This window comes from Macaca fascicularis, chromosome 19 (genome assembly GCF_037993035.2).
Source record: "Macaca fascicularis isolate 582-1 chromosome 19, T2T-MFA8v1.1".
Classification (NCBI taxonomy): domain Eukaryota; kingdom Metazoa; phylum Chordata; class Mammalia; order Primates; family Cercopithecidae; genus Macaca; species Macaca fascicularis.
Genome location: NC_088393.1, coordinates 45,198,120 through 45,216,716, shown reverse-complemented (window position 1 = coordinate 45,216,716; position 18,597 = coordinate 45,198,120). Strand labels below are relative to the sequence as shown.

At 50.6% G+C, this 18,597-nt stretch overlaps 1 protein-coding gene and 1 long non-coding RNA gene across 5 annotated transcripts in view; one reads left to right on the top strand and one right to left on the bottom strand.

The window, feature by feature from the left end:
- SIPA1L3 (signal induced proliferation associated 1 like 3) overlaps positions 1 to 18,597 on the bottom strand; it is a 310,244-nt gene that overhangs the window by 46,534 nt on the left and 245,113 nt on the right. For all 4 annotated transcript variants that reach the window (XM_005589068.4, XM_015441297.3, XM_045380076.2 and 1 more), the window contains 2 exons: positions 10,925 to 11,052; positions 1,969 to 2,087 (listed from right to left, as the gene is read on the bottom strand). In XM_005589068.4, coding sequence (XP_005589125.3) covers positions 1,969 to 2,087; positions 10,925 to 11,052 — 247 coding nt within the window. The remainder of the gene's footprint in view (positions 1 to 1,968; positions 2,088 to 10,924; positions 11,053 to 18,597) is intronic.
- LOC141409092 (uncharacterized) lies at positions 1,800 to 2,527 on the top strand. The gene is made up of 2 exons (XR_012427550.1): positions 1,800 to 1,923; positions 2,466 to 2,527. It is a non-coding gene; the product is annotated as an uncharacterized lncRNA (long non-coding RNA).

Genomic DNA, 18,597 nt, shown 5'->3' with positions numbered 1-18,597 from the left:
GATTTACCGTCCCTTTGCCTCAGTTTCCACATCTGTACAGTGGAGGGTGATAGTAAGCCTGCCTAACGGGACTGCTCGGAGGAACAAATGACATCACGCACAGAACGTGCTTCCCACACCTCAGACTCAGAGAATTTAAGACTGAGCTCGGCACCATCTTCCCTGTCTCAGTGACTCCAGCCATGCTTTCAGCTGCCCCTGCCAAGAGCCGTGGACTCACCTTGACCCCGCTTTTGCTCTCACTCATGTCCAGCCCAACAGCAAACCCTGCTGCCTGCGTCCTCAACACAGATCCGGGACCTGTCACTTCCTGCTCCACGGCTCCGCCTGGTCCTGTCCGTGCCTGTCCTGTCCTCTCCCCGGGGCCAGTGCAGCAGCCTTCTCCCTGGTCTCTCTGCACCCTCATCCCCGTTTATTCCCCATGCGCAGCCAGTGGGAGGCTGGGAACACCTGAGTTACATTATGTCCCCCACCTGTGGCTCCATCTTACTCCAGGCACAAGTGAGAGTTCCCACCACGGCCCACGGGGCTTTGATGCTTGGGTCCCGGTTTCCGACGTCATCTCCCCTCCCTCCTGATCACGTTGCTGCGGCCATGGTGGCCCCCTTGCTGTTCTCTGAACACACTGGGCACTCCCCCTCAGGGCCTCTGCACCTGCTGCTCCCTCTGCCTGCAATGCTCTTCCCTGAGGGATCTTCGCGGGCTGCTCCTTCCTTCACTCCAGGTTTCTGCTCAAAGGTCACCCCCTCAAAGGCCCTCTCTGACCACGTCATCCTCGAGATGCAGTGCTTGTCACTCTCTCCCTTGGACTGTGCGTTTTCTTTTCATTCTTTCTTTTTTTTTTTTTTTTTGAGATGGAGTCTCGCTTTGTCGCCCAGGCTGGAGGGCAGTGGTGCAATCTCGGCTTACTGCAGCCTCCGCTTCCTGGGTTCAAGCTATTCTCATGCCTCAGCCTTCCAAGGAGCTGGGATTACAGATGCCTGCCACCACACCTGGCTAATTTTTGTATTTTTAGTAGAGATGGGGTTTTATTAGGTTGCCCAGGCTGGTCTCGAACTCCTGACTGCAGGTGATCTGTCCGCCTTGGCCTCCCAAAGTGCTGGGATTACAGGCGTGAGCCACCATGCCTAGCCCGTGCTTTTTCTTATACAACAGATCTGTTTATCTTCTTACTGCTTGCTGCCCCCACTGGGAAGTCAGCTTCCTGAGGACAGGGCTGGTCTGTCCTCTTCATCATCATGGTCCCAATGCCTGGAGTGTTGTAAGGGCTTGTCAAACACCCACTGAATGAATGGATACAAAGAGATTGCCAAGAGCCCCTGTAAACCATCTACTCCTCCTGGACACACAGGACTACATTTCCCAGGCTTCCTGGGACATGTAAGACTACATTTCCCAGCCTCCCTTGCAGTTAGGTGTGGCCACATGATGGAATGGAAGTGATTCATGCCATTTCCAGGCCTGGGCTAAAAAACACCTCCCACATGATCTTTTCTCTCACTCACCTCCACTGTTGGAAAGATGCAGGGACCTAGCAGAGGGCTTGGAACCTCTGCGGAAGAGCAGAGCCACAAGAGGGAGGGAGCCCGGGCTCTGAATCACCATGTGGATGGTGGGTAGATGCTCACTGAATACCTGCACTGTGCTGTTACAGGAGAGGGAAATCCACTTCTACTGTATGAGGTCACTGAGATTCGGGGCTGTCTGTTACAGCAGCTGATTTACCATGACTGATGGAACAAAGAGGAAACTGCAGCTCGAGGAGGTAAGAGATTTGCCTAAGATGACTGCTGACGAGGGCTGGAGCCAGAATGTGAACCTGGTTGTTTCCAACTCCAGACCAAGTATTCAACTCCTCTGCTGAGTGGAAGGTGGCAGAGGTGGAGGATGTGCCCAAGTATGAAGCTCCCAGGCCACACCCAGGTAGGCCTGGCTCCCCCAGTGGGGCAGGGTGTTGCCCAGACTCACTTTGGAATGCCTGTTGGGGGAATCTTTGCCTGCTGCATCCTGCCTGGACGGGTGCTTGTTCCCGCTGCTTCCGGCTATGGCTGAGAGCCTGGCCTGGGCGGGCACATGCCACAAAGGCTCTGTAGGAAAACAGGAGACACACCAGTGGTTAGGAGTGACTCAGGCCAGGGCCTAAAGAATCCGGCCCCTCTGCCAGCCTGTCTGCTCACCCAGGGCATGACCCCATCAATTTATGCCTTGGAGTTCAACACTCAGTAACAGAGAATACATCTCAGCACATACTATGTGCCAGACACCGTTCTGAGAGCCTCACTGAAGCCGTACAATATCCCATTTCCCTCCATCCCTGTCACCCAGGTTAAAGTGCAATGGCATGATCATAGCTCACTATAACCTCGAACTCCTGGGTTGAAGCCATCCTCCCGCTTCAGCCTCCCAAGTAGCTAGGACTACAGGTGTGCATCACCATGCTTGGCTAATTTTTTTTTTTTTTTCAGGTCTTGCTACAGCATCCAGGGTGGTCTTGAACTCCTGGCCTCAAGTGATCCTCCTGCCTCAGCCTCTCAAAGTGCTGGGATGATAGTGAGATGATAGGTGTGAGCCACCATGCCTGGCCTCCTTCACCCATTTTTCTATGAGTTTGACTATCTTTTTTTTTTTCTTTTTGAGATGGGGTCTCGCTCTGTCGCCCAGGCTGGAGTGCAGTGGTGTGATCTCAGCTCACTGCAACCTCCACCGCCCAGGGTTCAAGTGATTCTCCTGTCTCAGCCTCCCAAGTAGCTGGAATTACAGGTGAGCACCACCATGCTCAGCTCATTGTTTTGTATTTTTAGCAGAGACAGGGTTTCATCATGTTGGCCATGCTGGTCTCGAACTCCTGACCTCGTGATCCACCTGCCTTGGAAATTCTTTACATATGCAAGGTAGTAATCCTTTGTTGGTTATATGTACATAATTTTTTTTTTTTTTTTGATACAGAATCTTGCTCTGGCACCCAGGCTAGAGCGCAGTGGTGTGATCTTGGCTCACTGCAACCTCCTGGGTCAAGCGATTCTCCTGCCTCAGCCTCCCGAGTAGCTGGGATTACAGGCACTGGCCACCACGCCCAGCTAATTTTTGTATTTTTAGTAGAGACGGGGTTTCACTATCTTGACCAGGCTGGTCTCGAATTCCTGACCTTGTGATCCACCCATCTCCATCTCCCAAAGTGCTGGGATTACAGGTGTGAGCCACTGTGCCCAGCCCGTAACTTAAAAAAAAAAAAAAATGGAATCATAATAAACACTGTCCTACAACTTAATTTTTCACTTTGTAATATATCTATACTTGCTTTTCTCTTCATATCTTCACAATAGGTCTTCACATAATTGAACGTGATGTTACCCTAAGAGTATTGCACCAAGTGAATATACATCAATGACCTGCCAGTTTCCTACTGATGGATATTTACATTAGCTTCAACAGTCTTGCAATGGCCTTCCCTCTACATGCGACTTTGAGCAAGTGTAGGATTGTGTGTGGGACAGAGAGTTCTACTGGTGGAACTGCTGGTCCAAAGGTGAAGCGGGTTTAAGAGTAGCGGCTGCTGTGGATGGTCAGGCAGGGCGCAGTGGCTCATGCCTGTAATCCCAGCACTTTGGGAGGCTGAGGTGGGTAGATCATGAGGTCAAGAGTTTGAGACCATCCTGTCCAACATGGTGAAAGCCCATCTCTACTAAAAAAAAAAAAAAAAAAAAAAAAAAAATTGCTGGGCGTGGTGGTGTGCACCTGTAGTCCCAGCTACTCAGGAGGCTGAGGCAAAAGAATTGCTTGAACCTGGGAGGAGGAGGCTGCAGTGAGCCGAGATCGCGCCCCTGTACTCCAGCCTGGCGACTGAGCAAGACTCTGTTTCCAAAAAAAAAAAAAGAGTAGCAGCTGCTGTGGATGTCAACTGGTTTAACCTCTCCAGCCTAGTCAGTATGCCTGAACCGAGTATCTTGATGACCTTAAAAAAAATAATTGGCCAGGCGCCAAAATACAGGCTCATGCCTGTAATAACAGCACTTTGGGAAGCCAAGGTCAGGGGATCATTTGAGGTCAGGAGTTCAGGACCAGCCTGACCAACATGGTGAAACCCTGTCTCTCCTAAAAATATAAAAAAATTAGCTGGGTGTGATGGCACATGCCTGTAGTCCCAGCTACTTGGGAGGCTGAGGCAGGAGAATCACTTGAATCTGGGAGGTGGAGGTTGCAATGAGCCGAGATTGTGCCACTGCACTCCAGCTTGGGCAACAGAGCAAGACTCTGCCTCAAAAAAAAAAAAAAAAAAAAAAAAAATATATATATATATATAGACCACCCCCAGTGGAGGGCATTTAGATATTATCTACGGAAATTACAAATGCACTAACTGAGAAGCTGAACGCTGGTGGTTTAACCCCAAAGCTGACTTTTGATCACTACGGTATTCAAGATCATTAACATAATGATAATTCCCATTAAGTGCGTGTTCTGTGTCAGGTGCTATCGCAAGCATTCTGCACATATCACCCTGATGTATCCTCCCAGTACCACTGTGAAGTGTGTATCAGGAGCATCTCCAATAGATGTGGAACAAGCCTCGGGGACGTTAAGCAGCTGGTCCAAGGTCACACAGTAGGAAAGGGCCAGGCAGGACGTGGGGCTCAGGCTGGCCTGGTTTAGCGCCCGTGCTGTCAAGCCCTGCCTCCTTCCTGGGTTTCACCAACAACAGCAATGCTGGCAGTGGTAGAGAGTGAGTGCCCAGTAGGAGGAGGCCTTGTTCTAATGATGGGCCGTGGACTTGGCCGGCATTATCTCACTGGACACCCCCCAAACTGCCCTGGAAGGAGAGACACCTAGGATGTCCACTACAGGAGTGGGACCTGAGGCTGACGGGGAGGAGGTCACTGCTGAGGCCGCACACCAAGCACATGCCCAACTCAGAACTGTCCACCAGGCCCTGTGGGACCCCTGAGCCCACAACCACAACACTGCCACCTCCGGTGCAAGCCCAGGGTACTCTAGGGCCCAGGTTCCTGCTGGGGAAGGTGGCCTGGGTGACCGGGCAGAGCACTCAGGGCCACTGCAGAGAATGACCTGGCTGGACGTCATCTAGTCTCAGTTGAGGGTGTCACTGCCTGTGTGGCTTTCACTGGGGAACCATGGATGCGAGAAAGTGGGGAGGCTGGCCTCTTTGTCCACCTGCCCTGCCTCCGTTGATGGTTTACCTCTTTGGGACATCTTTATATGACCAGAAGGTGCTGGTTCCCTGGGAGGCAGGCAGTCACGCTGGGAAACCACATTTATACAGAGCAGAGCCCATGGCAGTCACATCGGCCTCAAAAACCACAGACAACTCCAGCGCTCTGCCTCTGGGCTGACCTCTGCCCCTGACTTGAGACTCGAACTCAGATGCCCTGCAGCATCTCCACTTGGGTATCTGTCGGGCACTCTCACCGAACATGGCTAAGGCCAAGGTCAAGGGCTGTACCTTCCCCCAAACCTGCGTCTCCCACGGTTTTCCTGCTCAGTTCATGGCTTCTCCTTTCAGCTGCTGTGGCCAAAACCCCTGTGGCATCCTTGACTTCTCTCATGCCCACAACTAGGCATCATCAGGAAATTTGGTTAACGCTGCCTTTAAAATACTATATCCAGAACCGTGTATCTCCCCCCCTTCCTCTGTCCCCACCTGGTCCTGCTCTCACCCCACCTGACAGTAATCTGTAGCCAGGGGGGCCCTGGGAACACCCGAGTCAGATCCTGCCCCTCCTCTGCACAGAAGACTGAGACCTGCGGCTCCTGTTCCACTCTCAGTACAGGACAATGGCCTCCCTGTGGCCCACGAGGCTCCACATACTCTGCCCCTGTTCCCTCCCTGACACATGGGCCTCGTCGCCACCACCTCAGGGTCTCCGACTAGCTGTTCACTTTCCCTGGAATGTTCTCATTCCCACTGACTTCTTCGCATTGTTCCAGCCTCACCTGAAATGTGATTTGCTCAGAGATGACCCCCAAACCCTGTCAATGTCTTTCTGCAGGCTATGACAGTTTCCACTTTTTTGTTTGTTTGTTTGAGACAGAGACTTGCTCTGTTGCCCAGGCTGGAGTGCAGCAGCACAATCTCGGCTCACTGCAACCTCCGCCTCCCGGGTTCAAGTGATTCTCCTGCCTCAGCCTCCCGAGTAGCTGGGATTACAGGCACCTGCCACCCCATCCAGCGAATTTTTGTATTTTTAGTAGAGACGGGGTTTCACCATGTTGGCCAGGCTGCTCTCGAACTCCGGACCTCAAGTGATCCTCCCGCCTTGGCCTCCCAAAGTGCTGGGATTACAGGCATGAGCCACCACGCCTGGCCTAGTTTCCACATTACACTCAGCATTACTGTTGATGTTTCATCATCATCGTGTCCCTGTTATTATCCAATTCTCCCACCAGACTGTCAGCTCCAAGAAGACAGAAAACATGCCTGCCGGGCTCACCCGGTATCCCTGGCGCCCAGCCTGGTGGCATCATCAGTTGAATGCATGCACAGGTGGAAGGCCAGCTTCCTCGCCATCCTGGCTGCCCCTGCATTCTCCTGCCCCAGCTCTGCCCTCAGCAGGCCCTGATCCTGGTTCTCTGGATCAGCCCTCAGTGACCTGCTGGCCTTCCTACCGCAACCTCGACATGCTGGGCAGGGGACAGCGTGAGAGATATGCTAAAACCCTGGGCCAGGCACAGTCTCAGGGCAGCCAGTGACCCTGGAGGCACCTTCCCAACCTGGGTGCTCTGAGGCCTGGGAAACGCTCACGCTCTGTGGGTAAGGGGTTGTGGGTGGAGCTTACGGGGGGGTCCTGGGACCCAACAGGGATCCGTTCATATCCCGCTTAGTGACCTGGGACAAGTGACAACCTTTCTGTGCCTCATCGTCCTCCTCTCTGACCAGGGGCAGTCGCAGTGCCTACTCTGGCGCGTTCCTGAGATGACTAAACACGAACGCATGTGCAGCGCTGCACACCGCACAGTCCACAAAACCGTGCGGCTGTTATTAGGATGGCTCGCTCCATCGGGGCTGGGCAAACCCCCACATTTGCTGCGAAGCCTGATCCTTGCCATCTGTAGTGAACTACCTTTTTTTTTTTTGAGACGGTGTTGCTCTGTCGCCCAGGCTACAGTGTAGTGGATCACAGCTCACTGCAGCCTCAAGCTGCAGCCATCCTTAACCCTCAGTCTCTTGAGCAGCTGGGACCATAGGTGCGCACTGCCACACCTAGCTATTTTTTTTTTTTGTAGAGGCAGAGTCCCACTAGGTTGCCCAGGCTGGTTTCGAACTTCTAGCCTCAAGCAATCCTCCTACCTCAGCTTCCCAAAGTGCTAGGATTATAGGTGTGAGCCATTGTGCCCGACCTTTTTTCTGGGTCTTGAATACATTCTAGACCTCACAATGATTTCTTTTTTTATTTTTTAGACGGAGTCCTAGTCTGTCTCCGAGGAATGCAATGCGCGGTCTCAGCTCACTGCAACCTCTATCTCCTGGGTTCAGGCGATTCTCCTGCCTCAGCCTCCTGAGTAGCTGGGATTACAGGTGCATGCCAGCTAATTTTTGTATTTTTGGTAGAGGTGGGGTTTCATTATGTTGGTCAGGCTGGTCTTGAACTCCTGACCTCAAGTGATCCAGCTGCCTCTGCCTCCTAAAGTGCTGGGATTATAGGCGTGAGCCATCGCGCCCGGCCTCACGATGATTTCTAAACAGATTTCCCTGATCTGTGTGGGCGTGTGTGTGTGGCAGCAGCAACTTTAGGAGTCAACTATAACAAGGTCAAGGAAGTGAGTGGGGAGCCAAGCTCCAGGAGACGGAAGAGGGAAGGGAAGGGCAACAGTGAGTTTCTTATCTGGGGCCCATGGTGTATGCGGGAGACATTTCCTCCCCATTTTGTACTTTGGTGTGTAATAAAATAGCCAAGCAACACTTTTCTCTTTTTCTGAACTTGGTGAGGAAAAAGGAAAAAAGGGATCCAAATCTATCTGTCTTGGAGCAAAGATGACAGAATTAGGGGCAGTGACAGGCATGATTAAGTGTGCTGAGGACAGGAGCAAACCACGCACGCCCTGGAGGCAGCAAAGAGGCTGAGGCCCCAGCAGTTCTACCTGCTTCCCTGAAGCCCAACCGCTGTCTCTGGTTTGTTTTTTTTTTTTTTTTTTTTTGAGACAGAGTTTCTCTCTCGTTACCCAGGCTGGAGTGCAATGGCACGATCTCAGCTCACTGCAACCTCTGCCTCCCTGGTTCAAGTGATTCTCCTGCCTAAGCCTCCCGAGTAGCTGGGATTACAGGCATGCACCATCACACCTGGCTAATTTTTGTATTTTTAGTAGAGACGGGGTTTCACCAAGTTGGCCAGGCTGGTCTCAAACTCCCGACCTCAGGTGATCCGCGCCCCCCTCGGCCTTCCAAAGTGCTGGGATTATAGGTGTGACATTGTCTCTGGTTTAAGAGAACCATGGGCTGAGACACTAAGGAATTCTCCAGGCCACAAATCTTGGGGCATGCAGCCTCTTCCATACCCCGCAGCAGCTGGGAGAGCTGGTGTGCTGATGGGGTCAGCTCTGCCAGCTGCCTGGAAATTCTCAAACACTCCCTAAGAGGACATCTCCACCCCTCCCACTCTGACGTCACCGCTTTCTAACATTGCTTATTTGTTTGCTTCCTTCTGAATCCATCTTGCCCATTCAACTGCTAGTTCTCAGACTTCAAAGGGGCTACAGGTTTGTTCTATGGAATTATGTTTAAAATATTCATCTGAGTAGTTCACAACTTGATTAATAATGGGGAAGAAACATTGAGAAGATGCTCAATTTCAGCAGTCTTCAGAAAAACGCAAATTACAAACACAATGTCAGCCAGGTGCGGTGGCTCGTGCCTGTAATCCCAGCACCACTTTGGGAGGCCGAGGTAGGAGGATCACTTGAGCCCAGGAGTTCGAGACCAGCCTGGGCAACTTGGCAAGACCTTGTCTCTACAAAAAATGTTTTTAAAAAATAATAAATAAAACCACAATGTGATGGCACCACCTGCCCATTGGAATAAATGAAACACAGAGGCTGGTGAGGGCATAGAGCAACTAGAACTCTCACATGTTGCTGGACAGAGTATAAGATGCTTTGTCATTTTGGGAAACAGTTTGGCACGTTCTTATAAAGTTAAACATACTGGCCCTGTGCGGTGGCTCACACCTGTAATCTCAGCACTTTGGGAGGCTGAGGTGGGTGGATCACTTGAGGTCAGGAGTTCAAGACCAGCCTGGGTAACATGTTGAAACCCTGTCTCTATTAAAAATACAAAATTAGATGGGAGTGGTGGCGCATGCCTGTGGTTTCAGCTACTCAGGAGGCTGAGGCAGGAGAATCGCTTGAGCCTGGGAGGCGGAGGTTGCAGTGAGCTGAGATTGCGCCACCGCACTCCAGCTTGGGCAACAGAGTGAGACTCTGTCTCAAAAAAATAAATAATAATAAAATAAAATAAAATAAAAAAGTTAAACATATGACCTAGAAATTTCACTCCCAGGTGTATACCCTACAGAAATGTGAGCATATGTTCATCAAAAGACAGGCACAAGAATGTTCCCAGCAACACTGCTCTAGGCAGTCCCAACTGTAAACAACCCAAATGTCTATCAACACCAGGATGTGGCAATACATTGTGCCTCATTCAGACAACCGGGGATACCGCTCAGATACTGCGATACACTGTGCATTCACAGGGCTGGCTGTCACCAGTGTAACACTGAGTGACAGAAACCAGACACACATACACAAAATAGACACAGTGTGATTCTGTATTCCATGAAATTCAAAACCAGGCAAAGCTCAGGCTATGAGAAGTAGGACAGGGTTCCTTTGGGGATACTAACTGGGAGGGGAATGGGCGTTTGGGGAGGCTAGCCATGTTCTGTTTCCCGCCTGGGTGTGTCCACTCTGTGATAGATTATCAGGCTATGCACTCATCATGTGGGCTCTTTTCTTTTCTTTTTTTGAGACAGAGTCTTGCTCTGTCGCTCGGGCTGGAGTGCATCAATCTCGGCTCAATGCAACCTCTATCTCCTAGGTTCAAGCAATTCTCCTGCCTCAGCCTCCCCAGTAGCTGGGATTACAGGCATGTACCACCACACCTGGCTAATTTTTGTATTTTTAGTAGAGACAGGGTTTCACCATGTTGGTCAGGCTGGCCTCGAACTCCTGACCTCAAATGATCCACCTGCCTTGGCCTGGCCTCTTTTTTATGAGAAAGTCTTGCTTTGTCACCCAGGCTGGAGTGCAGTGGCATGATCTCGGCTCACTGCAACCTCCGCCTTCCAGGTTCAAGCGATTCTCCTGCCTCAGCCTCCCGAGTAGCTGGGACTACAGGCACGTGCCACCATGCCCGGGTAGTTTTTGTATTTTCAGTAGAGATAGGGTTTCACCATGTTGGCCAGGCTGGTCTCGAACTGCTGACCTCAGATGATCCTCCCACCTCGGCCTCCTAAAGCGCTGGGATTATAGGCGTGAGCCCCTGCGCCCAGCCATGTGGGTTCTTAACATGTGCTGTATGTCCATAAAAGTTGAAAACAACATAGGAGGGTTTATGTAATGAAAAGCCACAGGACGCAGTCAGTCCTGCTCCTGAGAGCATCATGCTTAATCTTTTTCAGCTACCTTCCCTGGTGGCTCCCAGCTCTGTGTCACACAGCTGCACGCTGGCTCCAGCCTTATCAGCGGGAGCAGACGAAACCTGCCGATGCCTCATCTGGACGGATAAGGATCTCGCTCCCTGGTTCCGCTGCTCTCCTGGGTGCCCTCTCTAGTCTTACACGTGGCGCTTACAGCTTTCTTTCGTGTTTTATCTGTCACTGACAGGAGGGGGAGTGTCGCCTGTCAAGCTCTAAGTAAGAGGTCCTGTGGAGTGAGGTGGGCGGGTGGGCACAGTAGCTGGTGGGGGCCCTACCTGGCTTCTGGCGTTCCATGGTGCTCTCCTGGCTTGTCAGGCCGCCGGAAGAGGAGTCGCCGCTGGACGTCCCATCGTGGCTGAAGTGGGGATCAAGAGATAGCAGGGGGTGTGGGGCAGCCGTGTACCTGCAGGGGACGAGAGGAGACGTGCCCAGGGTGAAAGACCAGCCTGTGTCGAAAACCACCTGAGCCTCAGCCTTGCTTGCCAGTGGGGTTTTAGACACATGGGAGGCTCTGCCGTGGATGACAGAGAGAAACCTGTTAGCAAGGCTGGATGAGTAAGCCTGGAAACGTGCTATTAGCTGCGGGTCCAGGATGAGAGTCTCGCCTGGGAAGCCTGCCAGGGAGCTGGTGGTGGTGGGGCAAGGCGGGTTCCTCGGGGAAGGAGGGGGCAGAGGCCGCTTGGGACGACAGCCCTACCCCTGGGCTCCTCTCAGGGGTCCTGTTTTCTGGCTGTGACATGGGGTGAACGTCCCCAGCAGCTACAGCCCCAGGCTTATCTCGGGCTGCCTTGCTTTCTGATGGAGACAGCAGGCTAGGGAAGCACTCATGGGTGCAGCAGGCCCTGAGTTGGGCAATTGGGGCTTCAGACCTCACCATGGCCTCTTGCTTAGACAGATGCAGCCACTTCCTAGCCCCGAGCCTCAGTTTCCTTAGCTGTCAAGAGGCAATAACAGTAAGCCCTTCTCAGGACTGAAGGATGCCCCGTCATGCCCAGTGTTTAGCCATGGGCTGACTCCTGACACATGGTAAGTTGGGACACCTGGCTGATGGGCTAGAACTCTGCCTGTTCTACCATGGTCAGTTCACGAGGTAACATTTTCTACCTCATAGGGTTGGGGAGTGGATGGAATAAAGTTATCCCCTAGACAGAGGTCCTCCTGGAGGCCGGCTTCACACACTCACAGGCAAGGCTAGGATTTAAGGGAGGTGGTGGTAGAAGGCTCTCACTGTGCCCTCATGTCCCAGTGGCATTCTTTTTTTTTTTTTGAAATGGGGTCTCGCTCTGTCAACCAGGCTGGAGTGCAGTGGCATAATCTCAGCTCACTGCAACCTCTGCCTCCCAGCTCAAGCGATGCTCCCAACTCAGCCTCCTGAGTAGCTGGTACTATAGGTGCATGTTACCATGCCTGGCTAATTTTTAGTATTTTTTGTAGAGATGGGTTTCACTATGTTGCCCAGGCTGGTCTCGAACTCCTGGGCCCAAGCTATCTGCCTACTTCAGCTTCCCAAAGCGCTGGGACTACAGGTGTGAACCATCACGCCCAGCCCCAGCGGCCCTGTCTACAACCATGGGGTGAATCTTGTAGACACTTCCTAATGTCCAGTCCTCCCTGGATCACAGTCGGTTGTGGTAGAAAGTCTTCTCCCTGCCTCAGGTTGGTTCAGAGACAGGCCTGTGACACAATTTTGACTGATGAGACATGAAGGGAGGTCAGAGTTATTAAGACGCCCACAAAACATTTCCAGTTCTCCACTTCCAAGCAGGTGGCGGGACACACTTCCGGGTCCCTTGAGACTGGCTGAATGGAGTTATGTGACCAGTGCTCGTAGCTGAGCTGTCAGGGAAGTGACTGGGAGTTGCTGGCTGCCTGGGGAGCCTGGGTCCTGAGAGGTCCCTGCCAACCAGCAGTGGAACTGAGGAGGGGCCGAGAAATAAACTTTGCTGATTTAAGCCACAGAGACTTTCAGGTGTCTGTTACCCAGCACCGTCTGACTGAAACGGGGTAAGTCTGCCCAGAGGCTTCTGGGAAATCTCCTTGCTCCTAAGAGGGATGACAAGAAAAGATGGCCTCTCTTTGCCCTCCAGATGCTGCTGGGTCCAGACTTAACATCACAAGCTGCGGCTGCCGTCCTGCTACCAGCCTGCAGGTGAGGCCCACTCTGATGGTGGAAGAGATGAGGCAGAAGGAATCTGGCCCTTGATAATGTGGTCAAGAAGCTGGGTTCACCCTCCCTGGAACCTGCCCTGCTCCTTAACTTCCTTTTCTGTGAGATAACAAATTCCTACAATGTTTGAGCCAAAGTTTGGTTGCTTCAGCCAGAAGTACCTCACTGACACAGGCCCTGTGCTCTGGGGGAGTTACTGAGCCTCGATTAGTAATGTTGATATTAGCCAGGCGTGGTGGCTCACGCCTGTAATCCCAGCACTTTGGGAGGCCAAGGCAGGTGGATCACTAGAGCTCAGGAGTTTGAGACCAGCCTGGCCAATATGGCAAAACCCCGTCTCTACTAAAAATACAAAAATTAGCCAGGTGTGGTGGTGTGTGCCTGTGATGTCCCAGCTACTTGGGAGGCTGAGGCAGGAGAATCACTTGAACCCGGGAGGCAGAGGTTGCAGGTTGCAATGAGCCAAGATTGTGCCACTGTGCTCCAGCCTGGACGACAGAGTGAGAGTCCATTTCAAAAAAAAAAAAAAAAACCAACAAAAAAAAGTATTGATATTGCAATTCCCTGGTTGGCTCCTGGCACCTGTACTTTCAACTTGGGAGGATCTGGCAGGGGGAGGTGAGGTCATAAACTGGGATCCCCCAAGATGCCAAAGAGAAAGTAATTGACTTATTCAGGGTCACCCTGCCAGCTCAAAGCCAGGACTGTCTCTACAGAGACCCTGCTCTAACCCCCTGGCTTCAACACCCTGAGCACAGTAGAGGGGTGTTTCAAGGAGCACTGCACTCTCTGAAAACTCAACTCTACTCACTTGCCAGGAAAAAACACACCATCCTCCTTGCCCTCAACCAGACCTTGACCTCTGACACTTCCAGGAGAGGAAGACAGAGCCCAAACACAGGATGTACAAAACGTGAATTCTTACTTTTCTCAAAGTCTGAGGGCCCAGCTTCCAGCAATCAAAGGGGTTTTACAAAAGCAACTTTGACTATAAGCAATCTTCACCTTACTAGCTGACTTCACACCTGGCTAGCTGCCTGGTAAAATGTGGCTCCATCCTTGCTGGAGATCGGAGTGTTGATGCACTTACTCAGTTTTCCCAAAAAGTCACTGTGAAATCCTCGGCACTCAGGAAAAATGGCTAGGATGAGCCCGGGGAGAGCGGAAAGTCTGAGTGGCAGACGCTGCAGGCTGCTCCCCATGACTAGCCTCTCCTTCCTCCTTGGTAACAGAATCCCAACTGTATCTGGGGCAGCAATGAGACTGGATCACCAGACTACATGTCCCAGGATCCCTTGCAGCTCTGGCCAATGAGATAAAGGTGGAGGCACCACACGTGACTTCCAGCCTCGAAGCCTCCTCACCAGTGTGCTGCGGGTGCCTTTGCCTCACCACCTCCTCAAGGCTACAGCTTGAACAGCCACCTTGAACCAGGAGGCAAAAGGCCAAGGACAGCGATACATCAAGGAGGAGGGGCCTGGTTTCCCGTTAATGTGGGGAAAGAAACAATCTTGTCAGAACCACTATTTTGTATACTATGCAGCTAAACCTAATCGATAGACCCTCCTCTTTCGTCAGGCATATTTGACCTTGTTTCATCTCTCAGCTCCTCTCCCCAATCAGACAACCTGTACTTTATCCAACCATGTACTTCTCTTGCTAACAAGACTTTTGGTTTTTTGAGACGGAGTCTTGCCCTTTTGCTTAGGTTGGAGGGCAGCAGTGACGCGAACTTCTGCTTCCAGGGTTCAAGCGATATTCTCTTGCCTCAGCCTCCCAAGGGAAGACAGGCACGCGCCAAGATGCCAAGCTGTTTTTTGTATTTTTAGTAGAGATGGGGTTTCACCATATTGGCCAGGCTGGTCTCAAACTCCTCAAGTGATCTGCCTGCAACTGCCCACCTCGGCCTCCCAAAGTGCTGGGATTATAGGTGTGAGCCACTGTGCCCCACCCAACTAACAAGACTTTTTATCATCCCAATGCAAACTGACCTGTGTTGGCCATTCATTGGGATGCTGAACATATCCCATTTGGGACCATGTCTATCACTGTCCAATTTTGGTCAAACTGATTGGAAATCGGGACATCCCAGCATCTCATCACATACAGCTCTGGGGAAACATCTCTGGCAGTACAGAAGATAAAATTGTTGTCTTTAACCTCATCTGAGTAATTTTAAAGTAATTATCTCTTCCTGGAAGATAACTCACTTTATAGATAAAAGGTTTGGGGTTTTGGGAGGAGCTGACTAGCTGTGGTTTCAGGTGTCTCCACGCAGAAGCTGGAGGTACTAACTCTGGGGAGGCACCTTACGGGGAGCAGGGTTGGGCTATGGGATGCCGGCTTGAGCTTCCCTTTTGGCCATAGAGGAAAGCACCAAGATAGACAGGACTGTGGGCAGGAGCCTCACAGGGCAGATGGAACAATAGACAGGTAAATGACAGGATGCCTGGGCAAAATGATGGTCAGATGATGTAGCCTTGTTGGCTGCCACCCCAGCAGTCATCACCTTCTCTGTTCCTGCTTGCCCAGATTCCACTCTGGCAGCCAGCCCTCTGTCAACGTGACTTGAGTAAATCCTGACAGTTAACACAGCCACAGGGGTGCAATGTAACCTTGCCAGGGGTTGAGGGGTGGGCAAGTGATCCAGTTCCTTCCTTCCTTTTTTTTTTTTTTTTTTTTTGAGACAGAGTCTTGTTCTGTCACCCAGGCTAGAGTGCAGTGGCATGATCTCAGCTCACTGCAACCTCCGCCTCCCGGGTTCAAGTGATTCTCCTGCCTCAGCCTCCTGAGTAGCTGGGACTACAGGCACCTGCCACCACGCCCAGGCTAACTTTTGTATTTTTAGTACAGACGGGGTTTCACCATCTTGGCCAGGCTGGTCTCAAACTCTTGACCTCGTGATCCACCCACCTCGGCCTCCCAAAGTGCTAGGATTACAGGCTTGAGCCACGGAGCCCAGCCCCTTCCCTCTTAATTAATTAATTATTTTGGGACAGAATCTCAGTCTGTCACCCAGGCTGGAGTGCAATGTTGCACACCTGGCTCACTGAAGCCTTGACAGCCTGGGCCCAAGCAATCCTCCCACCTCAGCCTCCCAAAGTGCTGTCAGGGTCAGCCCTCTGGAACCATAGTCCTGGGTTCTCATCTTGGCTCTGTTACATCCTGGCAGAGTGACCTTAGCCAAGTGAATTCACCTCACTGAGCTATAGTTTTCCCTCCGTAAAATGAGGGTAATTAAACTACCCACCTCAAGGAGTTGCTGGGAGGAGTCGCTGAGATCATGAATAGAGATCAATGGAACTCAGAAACAGATCCACACAAGGATATCCAATTAATTCTGCACTCCCCCATTTTTGCCTTAAGGAACAAAAGCACTTTTTGCCTTAAGGAACAAAAGCAGTACAGTGGAGTGGGGATAACCTTTTCAATAAATAGCGCTGGAGTAAATCAGACAACCATAGGCAATCAAGGAACCTCAACCTAAACCTCTCACCTTATACAAAAATAAAAACAAACTCAAAATGGATCATGGACTTAAATGTAAAGCAGTAAAACTTCCAGAAAAAAACATGAGAAAATCTTTAGGACCTAGCACTGAGCAGAATTCTTAGACAACACCAAAAACCTGATCCATAAAATTTAAAAAAAAAAAAAAAAAAGATAATTTGAGCCTTATCAAAATAAAAAAACTTACGCCGGGTGTGGTGGCTCATGCCTGTAATCCCAGCACTTTGGGAGGCCAAGGCAGGAGGATCACTTTAGCCCAGGAGTTTGAGACCAGCCTGGCCAACATGGCGAAACCCTGTCTCTACTAAAAATACAAAAACTAGCTGGAAGGGTTGTGCGTACCTGTAATCCCAGCTTCATGGGAGGTTGAGGCATGAGAATCGCTTGAACCTGGGAGGCAGAAGTTGCAGTGAGACGAGATGGCACCACTGCACTCCAGCCTGGGCAACAGAGCAAGACTTCGTCTCAAAAAATAAATAACTAGGCCGGGCGCGGTGGCTCAAGCCTGTAATCCCAGCACTTTGGGAGGCCGAGGTGGGTGGATCACGAGGTCAGGAGATCGAGACTATCCTGGCTAACATGGTGAAACCCCGTCTCTACTAAAAATACAAAAAAAAAAAAAAAAAAAAAAAAACTAGCTGGGCGTGGTGGCGGGCGCCTGTAGTCTCAGCTACTTGGGAGGCTGAGGCGGGAGAATGGCGTGAACCCGGGAGGCGGAGCTTGCAGTGAGCCGAGATCACACCACTGCACTCCAGCCTGGGAGACACAGCGAGACTCCGTCTCAAAAAAAAAAAACAAACAAAAAAAACTTTTGTTCTGTGAAAGACCCTGTAAAAAAGACAAACTAAAGGCTGGGAGGAAACATTTGCAAATCGCATATCTGACGAAGGACTTGTATTTAGAACGTCCAAAGAACTCTCAGACACTGAACACCATTGCATCCAATTAGAAGACGCACAAAAGACACGCACAGGCACTTCACTGAAGAGGATACAGGATTGGCAAGTAAGGCGTGAAAAGGTGTTCAACATCCTTAGCCATTAGGAACATGCAAATTAAAATCACAGTGAGATATCACTGCACACCTATCAAAATAGCTAAAATGAGAAACAGTGACAACGCCAAATGTGAGGATGTGGAGACCCGGATCACTCACGCTCTGCTGGTGGGAATGTAAAATGATACAGACACTCTGGAAAACAGTTTGGCAGTTCCTTTTCAAACTAAAAATGGACTTACCATACGGTAAGCAATTGTACTCCTGGGCATTTATCCCAGAGAAATGAAAACTTATTTGCATGCAGAAACCTGTATGCCTGAATGTACATGTTCACCACATGAATATTTATAATAGCCAAAACTCGGAAACTACCCAAATGTCTTTCTTTTTAAATTTTTTAAAAAATATATTTTTAATATTTAAAAAAACTTCATTTCAACCCAGGAGCATAGATTCAAAGTGCCCTGAATATGCACTCCCCCAAATGTCTTTTGATGGGTGAGTGGTTAAACTGTGGTATAGGGTGAGTGGTTAATTTGTGGTATATCCAGACCACGGAATAAACAGCATAATGAATGAACCAGAGACTCGCGATAACGTGGATGAACCTTAAGGATATTCTGCTGAGTGAAAAAGACAACCTCTGAAGCATATGTGCATCCAATTTCTTTTATCTAACATTCATCATGAAATAACAACAATTAAAGAAGACAGGCTGGGTGCGGTGGCTCACGCCTGTAGCACTTTGGGACGTCCAGCTGGGAGGATGGCTTGAGGCAAGGACTTCAAGACCAGTCTCAGCAACACAGTGAGACCTTGTCTCTATGAAAGAAAAGAAAAATTGGCTGGGTGTGGTGGTGCATGCCTGCAGTCCTAGCTACTTGCAAGGCTGAGATGGGAGGACTGCTTGTACCCAGGAGAGTGAGGCTTCAGTGAGCTATGATCGTGCCATTGCACTCCAGCCTGGCTGACAGAGTGAGACTGTGTGTCCAAAAAAAAAAAAAAAAAAAAAGAGCCTCAGAACAGATGAATGGTGAATGCCAGGGGTTAGGCATAGGGGGAGGAGATGGGTATGGCTGTAAAAGGATAGCATGAGGCACCCTGTGATGGTTACACAAGACTTCACATGTGATAAAATTGCACAGAGCTATAGACACACACACACACACAAATGAGTGCATGCATAACTGGTGAATTCCGAATAAGCTGCAGGCCTGTACCCATGTCAACCTCCTGCTTTGATATTGCGTTATAACCATACAAGATGTTAA